The 21,518-nt window shown below is 32.7% G+C and overlaps 1 protein-coding gene across 1 annotated transcript; it reads left to right on the forward strand.

The window, feature by feature from the left end:
- On the forward strand, window positions 1-4,383 carry LOC127722252 (uncharacterized). Its single transcript, XM_052229147.1, has 2 exons — window positions 1-184; window positions 3,908-4,383. The coding sequence occupies exons 1-2, from the start codon at window positions 1-3 to the stop codon at window positions 4,363-4,365; spliced, it is 642 nt and encodes a 213-aa protein (XP_052085107.1). The 3' UTR covers window positions 4,366-4,383.
- The last annotated feature ends 17,135 nt before the right edge of the window (window positions 4,384-21,518 follow it).

Here is a 21,518-nt window from a genome sequence, read left to right on the forward strand (position 1 = left end):
ATGAATATCTTTTATTTCATAGAGATCAATATTCAGGGATATTGCTATTCTGAGGCCCAAGCAGGAAAGTCATATTGTGATTCAAAGATAGCACATATGCGCACAAAGATGAAAAGTTGGGTTGCAAGTGGAAAAAACATCGTAACAGCAGCTGATATGAAAACTGCACTTGACTCTGGAACAGGTAAATTAACAAAATGTACATTGTTCAAACAGAAAACACAATTACAACACAAACCCACTGTGAACTAAATGTGCCCTGTTAAGATAAGCAAATCCGGTTCAATACACAATTTCAGAGACAGTTTGTTTCTCAGAAGTAAATTTCATTTCACAAATAAATCTGACATGATAATGTCAAAATGTTAGACTTGACTATATTAAAAAAAACAGTGTCTTCATGAAATAACAACAAAAGGCTGAGGCTCACATACGCATGTAAAATCACCCATATTAAATAGAAAATTTTTAAAGCATTGGTTAAAATGATCTATGGCATGTTGTTTGAAGCCCCATGTATGATATTATAATGACTTAATTTTTTCTGGTCTGTGTGTCCATCTGCTTGACCGTTTGTCTGTCTGTTCCTTATTTGGTCAAAGTTAGTTTGATTGAAGTTTTTAGTCACATCAGCTTGAAACTTAGTACAAATGATCTTGATGGTGGGATATTTTCAAATTGTATGCCAAATTAGAAGCATATTATCTGATTATAGAAATTTAATTAACGTGAAAACAGGTTTTTTTTCAGGTTAAAGTTTTTGGTCATAGTAGAAAGTTTTAGTCAGATTAGCTGGGAATTTAGTTCATAATTTCCTTATAATATAAAAAAAGAAGATGTGGTATGATTGCCAATTAGGCAACTCTTCAGAAGATACCAAAATGACACAGAAATTAACAACTTTAGGTCACCATAAGGCCTTCAACAATGAGCAAAGCCCATACCGCATAGTCAGCTATAAAAGGCCCAAAAATGACAATGTAAAACAATTCAAACGAGAAAACTAACGGCCTAATTTATGTATTAAAAATGAGCGAAAAACAAATATGTAACTACTTTTTAGCTCACCTGGCCCGAAGGGCCAAGTGAGCTTTTCTCATCACTTGGCGTCCGTCGTCCATCGTCGTTAGCTTTTTACAAAAATCTTCTCCTCTGAAACCACTGGGCCAAATTTAACCAAACTTGGCCACAATCATCATTAGGGTTTCTAGTTTAAAAAATGTGTCCGATGACCCTGCCAACCAACCAAGATGGCTGCCGTGGCTAAAAATAGAACATAGGGGTAAAATGTAGATTTTGGTAATATCTCTGAAACCAAAGCATTTAGAGTAAATCTGACATAGGGTAAAACTGATTATCAGGTCAAGATCTATCTGCCCTGAAATTTTCAGACAAATTTGACAACCTGCTGTTGGGTTGCTGCCCCTGAATTGGTAATTTTAAGGAAATTTTGCCGTTTTTAGCTCACCTGGCCCAAATGGGCCAAGTGAGCTTTTCTCATCACTTGTCGTCCGTAGTCGTCGTCCGTCGTCGTTAACTTTTACAAAAATCTTCTCCTCTGAAACTACTTGGCCAAATTAAACCAAACTCGACCACAATCATTATTGGGGTATCTAGTTTAAAAAATGTGTCCGGTGACCCGGCCAACCAACCAAGATGGCCGCCATGGCTAAAACTAGAACATAGGGGTAAAATGTAGATTTTGGCTTATATCTCTGAAACCAAAGCATTTAGAGCAAATCTGATATGGGGTTAAATTGTTTATCAGGTCAAGATCTATCTGCCCTGAAATTTTCAGATGAATCGGACAACCCTTTGTTGGGTTGCTGCCCCTGAATCGGTAATTTTAAGGAAATTTTGCCGTTATTATCTTGAATATTATTATAGATAGAGATAAACTGTAAACAGCTATAATGTTCAGCAAAGTTAGATCTACAAATAAGTCAACTTGACCATAATGGTCAGTTGACCCCTTAAGGAGTTATTGCCCTTTATAGTCAATTTTTAACCATTTTTCGTAAATTTTTGTAATCTTTTACAAAAATCTTCTCCTCTGAAACTACAAAGACAAATTTAACCAAACTTGTCCACAATCATCATAAGGGTATCTAGTTTAAAAAATGTGTCCGATGACCCTGCCCGCGAACCAAGATGGCCGACATGGCTAAAAAATAGTACATAGGGTAAAATGCAGTTTTTGGCTCATATCTCTGAAACAAAAGCATTTAGAGCAAATCTGACGAGAAAAAATTGTTCATTAGGTCAAGATCTATCTGCCCTGAAATTTTCAGAACAATCAGGCAACACATTGTTGGGTTGCTGCCCCTGAATTGGTAATTTTAAGAAAATTTTGCAGCTTTTGGTTATTATCTTGAATATTATTATAGATAGAGATAAACTGTAAACAGCAATAATGTACAGCAAAGTAAGATCTACAAATAAGTCAACATGACCAAAATTGTCAATTGACCCCTTAAGGAGTTATTACCCTTTATAATAAATTTTTCACAATTTTCATAAATTTTGTAAATTTTTGTAAATTTTTACAAAATATTTTCCACTGTAACTACTGGGCCAAGCTCATTATCTCTATTTATAGATAGAGATAATAGTAAGGAGCAAGAATGTTCAGTAAAGTAAGATCTACAAACACATCACCATCACCAAAACACAATTTTGTCATGAATCTATCTGTGTCCTTTGTTTAATATGCACATAGACCAAGGTGAGCGACACAGGCTCTTTAGAGCCTCTAGTTGGTTATTATCTTGAATATTATTATAGATAGAGATAAACTGTAAACAGCAATAATGTACAGCAAAGTAAGATCTACAAATAAGTCAACATGACCAAAATTGTCAATTGACCCCTTAAGGAGTTATACCCTTTATAATAAATTTTTTACAATTTTCATAAATTTTGTAAATTTTTGTAAATTTTTACCAAATATTCTCCACTGTAACTACTGGGCCAAGCTCATTATAGATAGAGATAATAGTAAGGAGCAAGAATGTTCAGTAAAGTAAGATCTACAAACACATCACCATCACCAAAACACAATTTTGTCATAAATCTATCTGTGTCCTTTGTTTAATATGCACATAGACCAAGGTGAGCGACAAAGGCTCTTTAGAGCCTCTAGTTGGTTATTATCTTGAATATTATTATAGATGGAGATAAACTGTAAACAGCAATAATGTTCAGCAAAGTAAGATCTACAAATAAGTTGTCATGACCAAAATTGTCAGTCGACCCCTTTAGGAGTTATTGCCCTTAATAGTCAATTTTTAACAATTTTTTGTAAATTTTTGTAATCTTTTACAAAAATCTTCTTCTCTGAAACTACTGAGACAAATTTAACCATACTTGGCTATAATCATTATTAGGCTATCTTGTTTAAAAAATTTGTCCGATGACCCCGCATTCCAACCATCATGGCCGACTTGGTTAAAAAAATAACATAGGGGTAAAATGCAGTTTTTGGTTTATATCTCTGAAACTAAAGCATTTAGAGCAAATCTGACAGGTGGCAAAAATGTTCATCAGATTTAGATTTATCTGCCCTGAAATTTTGAGACGAATCCGACAACCCTTTGTTGGGTTGCTGCCCCTGAGTTAGTAATTTTACAAAAATTTTGCAGTTTTTTGTTATTATCTTAGATATCATTATAATATCTAATATCCAATACTATTAATTATGATTTTAACCTTATTTTACATGATTTCCAAAGCATCAGTAAATACAGGTGAGCGACACAGGCTCTTGAGAGCCTCTAGTTTTACTTTTTTTAAAACTGCTTTTTTTTCATCAAAAGATCATATCGAATAATGTATTCACATTTTGTTGAAGTTGAAAACATGACCTTTGAATTGGTTTATAATTCCCCTCATTATTTTTTTTTCACAGGTGTTGCTGGATGTCAAGTCTCTGAATGTGTTATAGACACCTCAAAACACAAACTGATAACACACAAGTTGAAAGGAATAAATGATTTTAATGAGTTGCAAGTTGAAGAAGATGGTATACTACTGAGGAAAGCCTACAACATCGGCAAAGGAAAATTTATTCCTAATGCATCCTTAGACCAAATGGGTTTTGGTAAACAGCAGGAAAATGAATCAGGATGTGTGGTAATATCAGGATTCGATTTACCTGTTAATATAACTGGAAAAATCAAAACACCTAAAACAGTTCCTGCGGTTAATCTCCTTGAAGGACCAGAAACAGAAATAGAAAATGATGAAGACTCATCAAGATTATCCTCTTGTCATTCAGAAAGTTCTGATCAAATGCTGTTCTATTGCACAGTAGTTGGCTGTGTCAAAAGATTTGCTACCTTAAATGGACTGAAAACCATCTATTGATAGGAAAGCATTTTTTACAATTGCAACGAGAAACAACCTATGATAAAATCAGACACCAGTGGGCACAGTTGTGCAATGAAGTGGTCTTTACAACCAAAAATAAATCAACATTAACAGATGGGACTGAAAAAGAATTTTCCACAAGTAATATAGGATGGGCTTTAAAGAAAGGCAGGAAAATATCAAGATTTCCAGAATCTGTTAAAATCTTTCTATTGGCCAAATTTGAAGAAGGAAATAGAACAGGAAAAAAGTGTAACCCAGCCTCTGTTGCAGAAGAAATGAAAAAGATGAAAAACTCAAATGGGGAAAAAATGTTTCCAACTAATCATTGGCTTAATGCCAGTCAGATAACCTCTTACTTTTCAAGGTTATGTAGTAAAGGAACCCCTAATCCTTTAGTAAAGACTGAACTTGATGATGAAGATCTTCTTGCAGCTCTAATTGCCATTGATGAGGAAACTGTTATCGCTAATATTCAATAACTATTTACTCTTTTATTATTCTATACCTGTTATTGTTGTTTGGCTACATGTACACTGTCATATAATTTTGAATAATGGGTAACATTTAAATTTTTAGTCTAACTAATATACAATTTTGGCATAAATTTTATAAATATTTAAAAAACATATCCATTTGTACCAAGAACTAGGATTTTTTTTATGGTGCAAAATTTCTTTTAACAGTAATTATTATTTATAAGTGATATCTAAAAAAAAATTAAAAAAAAACATCTTAAGCTTATTTTAGCAGATTATTTTTTTTTGTGTGCATGTCTTATAAGTCATCATATTGTGTATTGGTTAAGCAATTTACTTATTCATGTTATTAAAACCGGTTTAGGATCAAGAAAATTTGTGGAGAAGCTGAATGACATTTAGTGTCTTTTAGGATGTACTTGAATAAGGTCTAGGAATTAGTGTCAGATGTCAAATATTTTGCCCCATAACACCTATTTTTCTTTTCAAATAAGATTTCAATAGCTCATTAAATGTCAGTTACCAAAATATGGTGGCCTTTGGCTGTTGTGTGTTCTTTGGTCGGATTGTTGTCTCTTTGACACTTTCCTAATCCCAGTCCGCCTTTCCAGCAATTTTTAAAAATCCAAATATTTTGAAAAAGAGCTCCATAACCCATTAATATTTTGGCGTATTTTGTTTCTTAACTAATACTTTCCCGAACGAATAGTATCAATTTTAAATTCTTGATTTTTTTTAATTTCACCAAAGTACATCCTTAATGGCTTGAAAACTTTAAAACATATCAAAAAGTTTGGGCTAAATTACAATCAAATTGTCCTTCAATCTGTCCATTTTTTAAACAAACATTTTTTGTTAAATTTTTCTCTGAACGTGTAGAATTGAAATATTTACCGTCATATGTGATCAACTGCACTGTAACAGTAATGAGTTGTAATTTTTGTTATTTTTTTTTTTTAACATTGTGCATTGGTTTGTTTGTCTGTTCGTTTTTCTGTCTGTCTGTCCTGCTTCAGGTAAAGTTTTGGTCAAGGTAGTTTTTGATGAATTGTAAGGCCTAAAAAATTGTAACTTAATACACATGTTCCCTATGGTATGATCTTACTAATGTTTATGCCAAATTTAAGTATTGACCCCAATTTCGCAATACACTGAGCATAGAAAATGATATTTTGAGTGGGGTATCGGTGTACTATGGACACATTCTTGTTCAAAACAGTATATTAAACGAACATAAAAATATTTGTCATAAATTATTAAAGTACTAAGCAATCACTCTTTTGAATAGAAGCTTATGATACATATTTGAACAATGAAAACTAAGCATTATTAAAATATGTTAAAATGATTTTGCTTATACCATATAATTAATTTTTTTTGGAAAATTAAACATTTGAACAACTTATTATCTATTTTTCTTTTTATTCTTCACTTCCATGATCTCCAATTGACTCTGAGGTAAACATTGAATTTAAGTTCAATATAGATATACGAATAAGGGTGGTGTCACTTTATACATGTAATTTCACTAGATATGTCCTGTTCAAAAGGGAAAAAATGCTTAATACAAGAACATTGACTTTTGCATATTTACATATTGGGGAAGGGGAAAAGGGGGGGGGGCACCTTTGTGCCATGAACATCTGTTTCTTTATTTTACTGATTGTACCACTGAACAAACATTTTGTAGGAGTAACTGTTTACTGTAAATTCAGAAATTATTGCGTGCATTTATATTTGCGATTTTTCAAGAATGGACAAAAATGTGAGATTAATTATTGCGATATCATGAAAATCTGCATACAGATATATGTAACAGACATCAGATTGCGAGTTCTTATTATTGCGATAGTCACCCAGTCGCATTATTCGCATTAATAAAAACCTCGCAATAATTTCTCAATTTACAGTATCACATCTATAAATACCATAAAAATCAGTGTGGGAGACACAAAACATAGTAATCGTTGGCTGAAATTTCTTCATGATGTGGATCAGTATATTGAGAAATATATTTGGTTTTTAGAAATCATATCCTTCATTTATTTCAATTCAGATCCCATTGAAGCTTGTAAGGTAACAACACAATTTCTTGTGGACTTTGGCTCATTACTAATGCAAATCATAACATTTTTCCCCTTGGAAATAGTCTAAGCGACCCTCCTCCCCAATCATACATGAACACGCTATATATTGTTCCACTCAAAATGAAGAAAGTTAACCCTTTAAACCCTGGTATATCATATGTATAGGAATTGGCACGACATAAGTGAATATTTCACTTAAATTGGATCAACATGGGGCGTAAAAATCATAACATAAAAAAAAACTTAAAAATTGGTGATTTTGATGGTGCTGCCACCTACAGCAGCGAAATATTTCCGAACTTTTTTTTGTTTAGATTTATTCTATAGGGCTTCTACTAAAAGGAAATATATAATAAATGTGTGTATACTGTTGCTGTTTCTAAAAAAAATAAAATGAAATTAGATGAAATTTGCATTTTTCGAAAATGCTTTTTGATCACATTTCCATGGTTACGGTTGCTAGGGAAGAAAATATTTGAAATCAATTTTCAATCTGTTTTCATATCACTATACATATGAACTCTATATAAAATATATACTAGCAACAAAAATTAGATGATTAAAGCAAGATAAATTACTTTAAAAACGTGCCTTTTTGTAGTTTTCCTTGCTCATTTTCAGGGGCCTTCAAGGGGAAATTTTAAAATGATTTTTTTTAACACAAATTTTTTTTTTTTTTAAAAGAATTTCATTTTCAAATTCTAATAAGGTGTGTTCACATCTAGAATATGTTATTTGATCAATTTGCCAACATGGGCTTATCACTGTTTGCCTGATTCTTACATGGACCTGTACTTAATGCTTTGCACATGCTTACATAATTTGGGCACAAAAAATATATATTTTGTAATATTTCTTCAAACTGTCAATTATAGCGAACTGTACGACCAGCAAGTTAAAAAATAAGGCCGCTAGACGTCAGAGCAATCTGGGAATATCAAACACTGCCTAGTTATTCTGGTTCTATTGATGACCGTACTGCCTACAACAACAACAAAAATTCCACACTGTATATTTGGCTTTACAAGTCTCCAACAAGAGAAATATTTTACACACACACATGTATTCATGTAGATTAACATGTCTTTCAGAGTGCTAAACTGTAACCATCACATTAAGGTCCGTCTTGTGAATGAGTATTCAACTCATATAGAAAAATATGTTTGTGCTGATATTCATATAATATTTGCCACTGAAAGTTTTGCAAAAATAAAGACAAAAACGGAAAAAAATAAAAACTAATAGTTCAGATGTAGGTCCGTGTTCAGATCACTCAATGTGAGCACTTGCCCTGTCAACAAACAGTGATATAGGGAGATTGTCGGATTCCGATTATGACTGAAAAGGACAAACATTTTTTTTAATACAAAGGTAGCTAATTAACTCTTGATACCTTGGAATTTTTTTTTCCTTCACCTTTTGGTACCAATTAATGCTGTTTGCTCTTGCCTTCTGGGTGTTGGCTTTAAACAGAGACCGATTCGAGTATTTCATTATGTTTTAGAGTACACGGCTCAATAAGCACAGACGAATTCATTTTTGATTGATATATTTTATCTGTATTTTTAAAAAGGTCGGCTAATTGTACATTATATTGACATGTTATTTGATTACATTACAGAACCTTGGAGAAACAGCTATACATCTGGCTGCTTGGAAGGAACATCTACAGGTCACAAGATATCTCGCAGAACAAGGAGGTATCAGTCCGTTGGTTAAAACACATAAGAATGAAAGCGAGTTATCTGAAGAAGCAATAAATTTCAAGGCCAAAATACAATCATAGTATACATCAACTGTTTTCCTTATTTCAGTCCTGTTTCAAGACTATGTATCCCAGGCACTGATTCTGCAAAAAGAAGACAGAAAGAAACAGAAGGTCTTAGGTCGGCAGATAAAGGGTTTCAACGGAGATCAGTGGAGCTAACACCGGGATTGATTGATTGGTGTTTATGGGTCTTTCCCTTATTTTCTACATGTGTCAATGAACTCATCATCTTCTGTCGATTTAAAGTCGAAAATAGGACTCTTACTTAAGCACACACAAATATAATATATTTATTTATAGTTCACCTTTATCTTTTTAGTTTCAACAGAATCCTGATTTGTTACAAAATCAACTATAAAATAAAAATTATTTTGATATATTTAATTTGTGGTGTAAGCTCTGCCGGAATAAACGAGTGTTTGTCTCACTGTCTATTGTTACAATTAGTGCTCATCAAGGATTCCTCATTGAAACAATAAATATTTTGTATTTGATTATGCAGTTTTATCATTTGAGTATGTTGAATTATGATATAAGAAAGATCATACAGAAACGAAATTTTATTTCTTTGCTGTGGTGATGTGTAGAATAGTCCGCTTATTCAGGAAAATTTACTAAATATTTTGTAGGTATATATTAAATTGAAATACATAATTCACACAATAATTGTTTTTTATTTCAATTCCAAGGATAGTTTAGCTACAACATGTATGGAACCAAATAGTCCTCTTCACAGACGTGGACCATCTACAACAAATAAAGGAATGGAGAGAGACCATGTAGTAGGTCAAATTTTTAATTGAATTTCTACATGTCTAACAAGATTGATTGATTGTTGGTTGCTTAGCGTCCAGTGGCAAATATTTCATGCATATTCAGGACGAGAACAAGTTCACAATAAATACAAAGGTAGGTTCTGTAATAGATTAAGGGATTAAGGTCGGAGAAATTTAGATTGATTGTTGGTTGCTTAACGTCCAGTGGCAAATATTTCATGCATATTCAGGACGAGAACAAATTAACAATAAATACAATAGGTAGGTCCTGTAATATGGGCGTCCGAGATATAGGTCGGAGAAATTGAGACTGCCACGGGAAATGAGGGTATATTGGATAGGGACAGAAATTTAGCCTTGCAACAGGTCACCTACGGACTCCTCATAGAGTTTTTGCAAGGGTTCTTAACGTGCAAAGAGCGTGACACTCTCTTTACAAGAGGCATCGGATTTAACGTCCCCATTCTGACCGGACGTGGCTGCAAATTTTTACATCCCGCACAGCCAAAACTGACGCCCCACTTTGGCAAGGGTTTTACTGCCGGTCGGAGGAAGACCAATGGTGACCATACTTCTATTCCTCAGTCACCCTTGAGGGGATAACGAAAGGAAGAATTACCAAGATTAGAAAGAAGGACAAATGTTCAACGACGAATGACAGCACGTGAAGCTAGAAGTAATATAACATCATCACAGAAGCGTCACCCTACGACTGTATCAGGAGAATAGGACTGGAATTTTTAGACCTAGTTTACATATTAATTTGGATGATTTTATTATAACAACAAATATGACAAACACAAAAATCTATAGTAGGTCCTAAAAACGTAAAAATGTCTTTCTGGGAAGCTTTACATTAAAAACAGAATTTGAAACAACCATTGTTTGTCTATATTTTATTAAAACATAATAATATGTAAAAAGTCATAAACGAACCTTGAGTTTTGTCAATAATTGCCTGACCATGAGTAATTTTCTATCTTGTCATTATATAACATAATATAGTAATGTTAAGATTGCGAAAAATGGCACTGCATTAATTGACATTAGAATCATTGGATATGCGATAAACTGAGTGAAGTCAAAGGAACAAAATATATATCGAAATACTACGAAGAATACCAACGCAACTACAATATGTGTTCAAAGGAAAATTCTCAACAAAGAAAGATATGTAAATTCAACAATATCAGTGATCCATGTGAAAAGAAATAAATGTGTAGATACTGATTCATGGATATATATGTTACAAGGAATAACCGAATATAATGTATTTTTAATTTATATTGCGAGACGTTGTTACCGTTATACAAAAAAAATTATCTCGTATTCTTTTTTTATTTGTAAACAAAATGAATGATTGATTGATTGATTGTTGTTTGCTTTACGCCGCATTAGCACAGACAGGCTATATATATGTAAACAAAATGTAAACATGTTTTATTTTTTTAAAATGTGTTTAGTGAAAATATATGATATATTATGTTTGTATCATTGCATGAATGAGAAATATTACTCATATTTTGTATTATTTGTTATAGATATTTAACCATAGTTACTTGAAAATACATTCATGAAAAGACCATAGAAGAAAGTGTATACAGTTCAAGAGAGATGAGGATTCTACATAAAGAATTTGTTCGCTCTCTGTTTGAAGGGAAAAAACTACCATCAAGGTATAATTCAAGGTATTGGCCAACCCTTCAACAGATCAGGAACCATATGGTATTGGCCACTATGCGTTGCAGGTATTTTTCATGTAATATAGATATTCTGAGTGATTCTTCATCCAGTAGAGGACGTGGAATCAAGCAAGAAATTAAATGCAAAGAATTTTTTGTCAAACCAGGGGCCAAACTTTTTGATCTTTGTGAAATTGCATTTCAAAAATTGAAAAATATAGAAGAAAAAAAATTAGTTTATATTACGACAGGAATTCCCGAAAGTGTAAAAGACCAAGACTACAAGAAAACATGAAGAAGTATATTTTGACCAAAATAGTGACAAAGTCAGGGAAATTAAACATTCTTCAGAATCTATAACACAAAAGTTAAGTAAAATAAGCTGCTATGTCATTTATGTTCCAATTACAATGAATATTGAAAAATGGATTTGTCATATACTTCATATTAAAAACAAAAATCTTTCTTCATACAAAAAACTACATGAAAATGCAAGACAGCTTAAATTGGGTTGTTCATGAAATTAATAGATATATGGTAAAACACAATCATACATATGAATTGGCTACTCCATTTATACAAACATATGTCCAAAGGTCTACTGGATCAAAGGAAATATATGCATATGCTAAACTGGTGGATGGTGTTCATCCAGCAGAACAATTGATTCAATCATGGGTAAAAAAAAACCATGAATACATGTACATGTATATTTGTTATTTTGTTATTTTTATATCAACATTGTTTTGATGTTGATTTTTTTTAGGATAAAATTAACTTTGAGGAAACAAAGGTTTTTTTTTATCCGACAAGGTATTTGTGACTAAGTAAATATTCATTCAAAAATGAAATAGAAAAATATTTAATAAATGAAAGATATGAATAAAATTAGGTAAAGATTTGTCAAACTTTCAAAGAAAGTTAGAATCATAATTTAAAATAGAAAGATTCATATTTTCATAAAACTATGTTAAATTGATTTTAAAAGTTATAACGCAATATTATGTAACAGGAAATTTTATAAAACATTATCAAGAACAATATTTAATATTAATCCCCCAGAAATAAATTAAGTTTAAGTAATTATGAAAAGGGGCACATTTTAGACAATAAATCATTATCAATAGGGATAGCGTCCCGCCGAAGGCAAGGCGATTATTTTTAATAAAAAAAAATAATTGTGTATTGTAAAATAGTTTAAGAGAGGAGTAACTGAAATTAGTTGTAAATTGGGGAATAAATTAACTTTTGATTGGGCAAGCAATTTCAGGTTGATCTTGGCATGACCACGTGAGGAAAAGGTTTTAAGGGATAAATTTGGATAATAAAACTTCACTTGGTCACTGGATAACAACAATAAAGATCTAAACTGAATTCGTGTCTATTATATTTAAGGTATGTAAAATATACATGTTAACAAATTAATATGAATAATGATGTAGCATATTTATTTTTAATACAAAAAAATATAACATTTTTTCAAATTGAAGATAAAAGGACTTATTCATTTAATACAAGTTTATATATAATTTGCAAGAATTACAGGTTTGTTGAATAGTATGTAAATAAATTTAAAAAATCAGGCATATAAGTTCCGTAGCTATTGGTTTTATTTTTATTATTTTAAAGGGACATGACTTGATATTGGTCAAAATGATACTCACGTGAACCATACAATTTTAGAAATAATAGGAATATATAAGGACTATTTAAAATGATATTTATAGATGAGTTCAACTTTAAGATGTTCAGGAAACTGAACAATAAGCAGGAAGTCTTGGGGAAGGCGAAAATAGACAGGTTTGATCAACAAGAGAAAATGTTTATAAATATACCTTGACTATTAAAATCATGTTTATCACTTTTGAATGCTAAGATATAAGCACAAATATATTGATCGGAAATCTTTCACTAATTATATCTTTCAATTCTGATCATGCATTTTACAATACAAGTCGTGATTTTTATGAGTAATAAAATATACTGCCAGTTTAATTTGAGATTGAAATGATGAGATATGTTGAGTTTGTTCCCTTGATAAAAGATAATTTTGGAATCTATAGAAATTGTATTTAAGGTTCTTTATATGATCGTATGTTGTTTATTTGATATCGTTAATTCATAATCTATGTACAATTGTAATTAAATGTTTCACTTGGTCACTTGAAAACAACAATAAAGATCAAGCCTGAATTTGTGTCCATTATATATAAGGTCCAGTGACAAAAAGTTGACAAGCACAAAACGATACAAAACACCCCCAAATATCAACACAACATGACGATGGAAGTTTTTACATCTCACGAAAAAGATGTTGTTTATGTACAATATTAATAAAAGGTTGACCGGTCATTTTATTCAGTTTTGACCATTGATTCATGTGATATATATTTTGTTTATTTTTATTACACATTATTGTCCAGTTTATCAAGACAAGTTTAAATGTCAGTTGTAGAATATGTTGTATATTATTCATATTGATAAATAGTATAAATAAATTCATAATTTCTGCCTCTTTATTTTCTCAGATTGTAAGACAACTTACTAGTACCTGACTCAGGATTTTCCAAACGCGGCACGTGTTTTCACGTTGTGGACATTGATAGTAATGTCAAGTTCCTTGTCAGATTAAGAGTCCGACCTAGACCGTCTTCTTAATGTCAATAGTGACGAAGAGGCAGACATTATGAATTTATTTGCCTCAGACGAAGAAAATTCTCTGGGTTTTCTGTACCGTGTGCTGATAAACGAACTATTTACCATAAAAAGTCGAGAAGTCCCAGGAAGGGTCCGGGTGAAAACCGCAAAGGGAAGGCCCCACTAAAATGAAGTAGATATTACTCCGGTGGTGATGCTTTTCCGTCATCTAGCAAAGCTTGTAAGAGACACAGCCCTACAGATGTTAGGCAAACAGAATTCATGAATTTGTGTAGTTTTCTTTAAGACTTTTTAGACATTAGGGCAAATACTGACAACTCTTAATGTAAGTCCCGACCAAATGGGTGCACCGCATACTGAACCGTTAATCTAAGATGAACTTGTTTGCAAAATGTGACAATGCTATCTCATAGGAGTTTGCTTTTGAACTGCCTAACATTTTTGATAAAGACAACAAATTCAGGGAAGATGCTGCCGATAATGTAGCTAAACTAAAAAAGTGTAGTTACCAAAAAGAGAGCCAACGTCACTAAAATTAAGAAAAATAAAGTACCCGCTAATTTCCAAGCATCCCTATGATTTTTCCTGCACATTTTTTAATGTTTGAGGAATTTCAAGTCTATGAAATTTTTATAATTTTCAATTTGGTATATCGATGGAATCATAGCAACTTGCATTTGATTAGGAAAAAAAAAATTGGTGTGCCAAGGATGACAAACTTGTGATTTTGGTTTTTTTCCCCAACCCTTTTGGTACCAATAAATGCTGTTTGCTCTTGCCTTCTGTGAGTTGGCTTTAAAGAGAGACCGATTCGAGTATTTCATTATGTTTTATAGTACACGGCTCAATAAGCACAGTACGAATCCATTTCAGATTGATATATTTTACCTGTGTTTTTAAAACAGCCAGTAGGAATAACAATTAATTTATATTACAAGTATTGTACATAATCAGTCCTACAACTATGCCCAAGAATTTGCATCAAAATGATGTTGGATGGAAAATCAGCTTATCACCAACACCACTTAAAAAACACAAAATTTTCAAATAAATTTGTCACTCCAATCATAAGTTTGTTAGTTGATGAATACCACATGTTTAGTTTTCTTGATAATTGGTGGTAATTGTTGCATGAATGAATTAATAGTAAATACAAATGTGAATATTTAGTTAATAACAAATGTAATACAAATTAAAAATTATAAGACAAATAAAAATTTCAATTTTTTTTTAATGTGTAGGGTAATATAACATCACAAACTTTCCTTCATCCTTTTTAATATTTAATTTCCATGAGTAGTTATTAAAATGTTAAAATAATCAAAATTTCAATTAATTTCATTGTTCCTGCTCTGGAATGATAATATCAGAAACTAAACACATTGTGTATTTTCATCTCTACTGTTATTACAAACTCAGTTTTTTGTTTTAAACATCTGTTTGTTAAGTAGTATTATCTGACCCTTTATCAGCATCAGGTGACAGATTTACAGCTTTAGTTAACCATTTTATAATTGAGAGAAGTTATGAAAATTTCCTTCTGTAGGATTTGGATTCAACACTGTAATATTAACATGTTATTTGGTTACATTATAGAACCGTGGAGAAACAGCTTTACATCCGGCTGCTTGGAAAGGACATCTACAGGTCACAAAATATCTAGCAGATCAAGGAGGTATTAGTCCGTTGGTTAAAACACATAAGAAGGAGACTTATCTGAAGAAGCAATAAATTATAAGGCAAAACAAAAAGCATAATATACATAAACTGTTTTCCTTATTTCAGTCCTGTTTCAAGACTATGTATCCCTGGCACTGATTCTGCAAGAAAAAGACAAAAAGAAACAGAAGGTCTTATGTCGACAGATATAGGGTTTCAACGAAGATCAGTGGAGCCAACACCGGTACATTCTCATGTTAAAGGGCCTTTACCATCAGGTAGGTTTCTATATTTCTCCCTCCTTCATAGCCTACATGTTTGAATGAACTCATCATCGATACCAAAAAGTTGTACGTTAGTCGTGATTTATGTCGAATCAACTTTGAAATCAATTACAGTTTACAAGCACACACATTTAAATGCGTTTTATTAAATATACTTTTTCACTTTTATGGTCTTTTGGAAAATGTTGTTAGTACTGTATTTAGACCCTCTACTAAGGAATTTTAACTTGTTTAAACTTTAGCGCAAATGTCCTATGAAAAAAGCGCAAAAGTCCAGCGACGGTACATTTCTGAAATTATATTTTAAGTTGGGATATAAATCCTCTTTTATTCAATTTTCAGCATGATTTAACAATTTATAGATTTTGATCCTTTGAATGAAATAGAGCGACCATACTTCTATTCCCAGGTCATCCTTTGGGGGCTATGTAGTATCTGATAAACGGATCAATTCACCATTATAAAGCAATGACCAATGATCCATGATAACGACTTTCACTACAAATCAAACATGCTAGATAGACATGTACATGTAACAATCATTCCATCGACCAAATCTACTTGACTCATTGCTTATATTACTTAACCAGGAACAATTAACAGTGAACCATAAAGGCGAGGTCAAGGTCAGATGATACCTTTAAGACTGACATGTTCACCTTTCGATCAGTCCATACACAAAATATAGTTGACCTACTATAGTATCTAATACTAAAACTTTGGAACTTATCATTTTGTTAATACATTTGCTTCGTCATATTTCATAAATGAAAGTAACTTTTCACATTTTTTTGTTTGCTTATAAACTGACGACGTGACAAAATTAATGTAAGATGATGTCATAAACAATATGATGGCAGATGCAGGAATTTCGTTCACATTAAACGAAAACACCAAAAATCCAATAATAAAAGGACTCATCATACATGGCTCAACTGTTACAAAAAAAACAATCCATGTATGAACAGTTCTGGAAAGAGGCAGAACATTTATTGAAAATCAAGGTATCGTACTTTTATTTTGAGTATTGTTTTAGGTTAGGCATCTACAAACATGTTGGCCTCGGGCTTCAGTGAAACTTGAAGACATTAATTATTGAAATGACTATTAATAAATTAAATGTGCTTTAGAAATTATTGATTTAATTGTATTTAGTTTAATACCATGATTGATTGATTGTTGGTTGCTTAACGTCCAGTGGCAAATATTTCATGCATGTTCAGGATGAGAACAAGTTAACAATAAATACAATAGGTAGGTCTTGTAATAGAGGCCGTCCGGGAAGAAGGTCGGGGAAATTTTGACTGCCACGGGAAAATGAGGGTATATTGGATAAGGACAGGAATTTAGCCTTGCAACAGGCCACCTACGGACCCCTCAAAGAGTGTGGCACTCTCTTTACACGAGGCATCGGATTTAACGTCCCCATTCTGACCGGACGTGACTGCGAACTTGTACATCCCGCACAGCCAAACGGACGCCCCACTTTCGCGAGGGTTTTACCGCCGGTCGGAGGAAGACCAATGGTGACCATATTTCTATTCCCCAGTCACCCTTGGGGGTTTAATACCATGATAAATTCCACTAATTTCAAATATGTTATTCTTGTTTCACATTTTGAATGTGGATCTACTGAAACACTTCGTGCCGAAGCATTAATGAAGTTATTTGACATTACAGAATATGGCATGAGAGGCAGCAATAAAAGAAATAGGAGTGCGGCGGTGGCACAGAACTTTGAAAGTTTTGTTCATCATTGTGAAGGTAAATTAAAATAAGACACTACTTTGATAATTATTATCAATGACATGAGACATATGGTATACATTAATGAGAGAACAACGCAAGACATAATACATACAAAGAGGTAAACAACCTATAGGTCAAAATCTGAATTGATGAATCTAGAAGATGGCATTTCAACATTTTTTTATCATTGTTAATTACATGTAGCCAAACCTAAAACCCAGTTTTGATAGAAAACATAAGAACATGATTTTAATTTCATAAATTAAAAACCTACCTGACACATGTCCGTTAGGATTTCTTTCTCTCGTTGGTATTCAACTCTCTCCCCAACCGGAAGTTAAAAAACAAGTACTCAGGTGTACCATGTTATGACTTCAGGTCCAGGTAAACGAGATCAGTTTTCTTTCTCGGCGCTTGATTGATTGATTGTTGGTTGCTTAACGTCCAGTGGCAAATATTTCATGCATATTCAGGACGAGAACAAATTAACAATAAATACAATAGGTAGGTTCTGTAATAGGGGCTTCCGGGATTAAGGTCGGAGAAATTTAGACTGCCACGGGAAATGAGGGTATATTGGATAGGGACAGAAATTTAGCCGCAACAGGTCACCTACGGACCCCTCAAAGAGTTGTTGCAAGGGTTCTTAACGTGCAAAGAGCGTGGCAATCTCTTTAAACGAGGCATCGGATTTAACGTCCCCATTCTGACCGGACGTGGCTGCAAATTTATACATCCCGCACAACCAAACGGACGCCCCACTTTAGCAAGGGTTTTACTGCCGGTCGGAGGAAGACCAATGGTGACCATACTTCTATTCCCCAGTCACCCTTAGAGGCTCTCGGCGCTTGAAAGACAGGTGTTTTTCAGCGGAGTGAAAATTATAACTCAAGAGAAGTGACGGCTGAAGATAAGCTTATGATGAATAGTGATAGTGAGCACGTGGAGGAACCTAGCCATTTGTCAAATTAACCTTGCGTCATTTAATAATTTTCTCTGTACACAAATAAACAGTTATCAACTTGAGGTCAATATTTACAAAACATTAAAATATTATGCATTAGTTGGTAGACAAAACTGTGTATTGACCTTTAAATTTTGGAATAATAGAGTTCAAATATATCAATATCACGTTATAACTTATTATCATTTTGACGTAAATGTTTATTTTTCGATTATCTCTGTGATATTTAGTCGTTTGATATGGTAAAGTCCCAACAGGTTCGAATAAGATCTTCCCAGCATATAATGATTGGTTTCAATCCCCCTTACTTATATTCCCCTTTAATATGGCATCCGGAAACATGTGACAGTGATTTGGAGGAAGCATTTAGTCGGCCACATGTAGACTGCCACTTGTGGAAGATGTTAAAAAATTAGCCATACATGTCAACATTTAAATAAAAAAATAACAAATTTGCCAAAGCTACGACAGAACGAGAACAGTTGCTGCCATCCTTCATGTCCAAAACTGATGAAGATTTGAAGATATTGTTTTAGTTCAGCAAAATCATGTCCTCATGGTTAACATTACTACAGAAACTGAAAATTTGGTGCCCATTTGAACATGTTAGTGTGAAATTGCCTTTATTACTCATTGAGCAAATGAACTAACTTCATCTGTGATCAAATATTTGGAAGAGCATGAAATGGTAAAGAGAATTTTATCACCTTACTAGTATCTTATTTCTCATAATGTTTTAAAAAGTACACTTAAGCATGTTCAGTTGATTCTTTAAGAAGCACTAGCTACGAGATATATGTTCAATCACTAACAAGAGTGAAATAGTGAAATAATAATTCGCTTTTAGCAGCCAGTATGGTTCAATTTTGTCTGAATAAGCTAAGAAACATCGATGATGAATTATTCACTCGCAAGTGAATAATTCGACCTTATTGGATCCGTATTTATGCGACTTTCAATTTAACCCAAAAGCAAGAGACGGATAATGCATGAATTATGCGTGCTTAGTTTTTAAAATGAACATTGAAATGAAACAAAGGTAAATCATTTAATTAAAAATGGGGAATGTGTCAGAGACAACAACCCGACCATAGAGCAGACAACAGCCGAAGGCTGATTTGATAATTTATAGAACTTATATCTAAAGTTCATTATATGAATCAACAACCCGACCATAGACCAGACAACAGCCGAAGGCTGATTTGATAATTTATAGAACTTATATCTAAAGTTCATTATATGAATCTATGTTGTTTATTTGGTGTCGTAATTTGAGTATAACTGTATTCAAATGTTAACTTGGCCATATGATATCGAACAATAAAGATCTAGCCTAAATTTGTGTGCATTATATATAAGGTCAAGTTATCAAAACACAACCCGAACAAAAATACCAAATGGTATCGACACAACAGGTTTGGTGGAGGAGAGAGAAAAGAATGGTACAACATTAAAGATGCCAAGAACCCCAGTAACAAGAAACCTTCGATCTGCTAAACGAAGCACAGAAAGCGTTGGTACAACTGCTACAACTCGGAATTACAACAGCAGAAATAAAAAAAAAAGTGGCACACCTGTAGCAATACAGACATAAGGTGGAGCATCTGCCAACATGCAGCAACACGAACAAGTTCAACCCTTTTTTTAATTCAACAGCACTTTTACAACCGTCAACATATGATTGGTCATCAAAACCATGTAATTGGATTTCACTATTTTCATCATGGGCAAAACTACTAAAAATAGTATTGCCTCAAACCCAATATCAATGTCAGGTTTGTTATGTAAATCCATTGCAGCCAAAATGAAAGTTAATTTGATACCACAACAAGAATTCACAAGGCAGTGTCTTCCTTTGAAGATAAAATAATCGACAAAATGTCGCAAAGACTAGATTCTTTAACCGCAATTTGTTTTCCAAATCAACACAAATCTGATTATGTGCATTAAAACTCCCGAAATAATGCTTATTTTGAAAATAAACAATCTTTTCAGATGCCTTCTAGATACAATGACAGTCAACCACTGATGCCAATTCAAAGGCAAAGACTGGTAATACAAAACATTGCCGATCAGTGGCTTTACCTGAACTCAGATCTCAAAGTTTAGATTTCCTTTTGATATATAAGCATTCATTTATGTAGTCGTTTAGTGCTAGATTGTATGTTAAGACATCAACTGCCAGTCACCTTAAAGTTTGCATATTCTAATTTCTGCATTCGATATCACTCTGGGCCATTCTTTGACAATTTGGAACAGTCTTCTCCTTACCTGAATAGTCCTTTTAAGTATGTTAATGTTGGTAGGTGTTGCAAAATGCAAAGCACAGGACTTAAATGCTCTTAAAAGAGTGAAACGGTTTGCAAATAAAGTCTGGATAAGTTTTAGCCAAACTGTATTAACTGTATTAAATAGGCATAAACAGCCAAAAAAAGTTATGATCATGCTTTTAATTAGTCAAGTGTCATTAAAGTGTTATGTACCAATTCAAAATCTCAATTATTGCTCAAAAGATTTAGCAAATTAAGTCAGAATAAGTTGAACTTATTTTAGTATTTAAAGCTGAACAGCAGAATAAGTCATCATTACACCTTTGTTCGTCAGGCAAAAAAACTATTTATTTTTCTTTTTGATAAACATGAATATGCATGAACTGACCTGTTATATTATACCTTCATGTTTAAAATCTAAATTGAGTTTTTTTTTTACAGATATTGGCAAGAATTGGTGGAAAGAATGATCATGTAGGAATACCATTGAAAACTTATGCAAAAACAAGTTCATAAGATTCTTGATGGTTTAAAAGGTAACGAGGAAAACAAATTGTCCTTCCTGACAAAGGCAAAGAAAACCAACATCAACACTAAAAAAACTACACAGACAACTAAAGACACACACCAATTCCAATACAATCTAGGCTAAACGCTATGAACAGTTTATATTCTACTTCATCAGTAATTTTAATAATGTTTGTCACAATTGCCAAATTTATATTTAGCAATTTATGATTTGGCATTAACAAGGAAGGGTGATCTTTTTTGAGG

Source organism: Mytilus californianus, unplaced genomic scaffold, assembly GCF_021869535.1.
Source record: "Mytilus californianus isolate M0D057914Y unplaced genomic scaffold, xbMytCali1.0.p SCAF_12, whole genome shotgun sequence".
Lineage (NCBI taxonomy): Eukaryota > Metazoa > Mollusca > Bivalvia > Mytilida > Mytilidae > Mytilus > Mytilus californianus.

What these genes read in the sequence shown, in the direction of transcription:
- LOC127722252 (XM_052229147.1), top strand. Translation starts at nt 1, where the DNA reads ATGAATATCTTTTATTTCATAGAGATCAATATTCAGGGATATTGCTAT. An exon ending in TGCACTTGACTCTGGAACAG is followed by an intron (nt 185 to 3,907) that starts GTAAATTAACAA and finishes TTTTTTTCACAG; the next exon opens with GTGTTGCTGGATGTCAAGTC.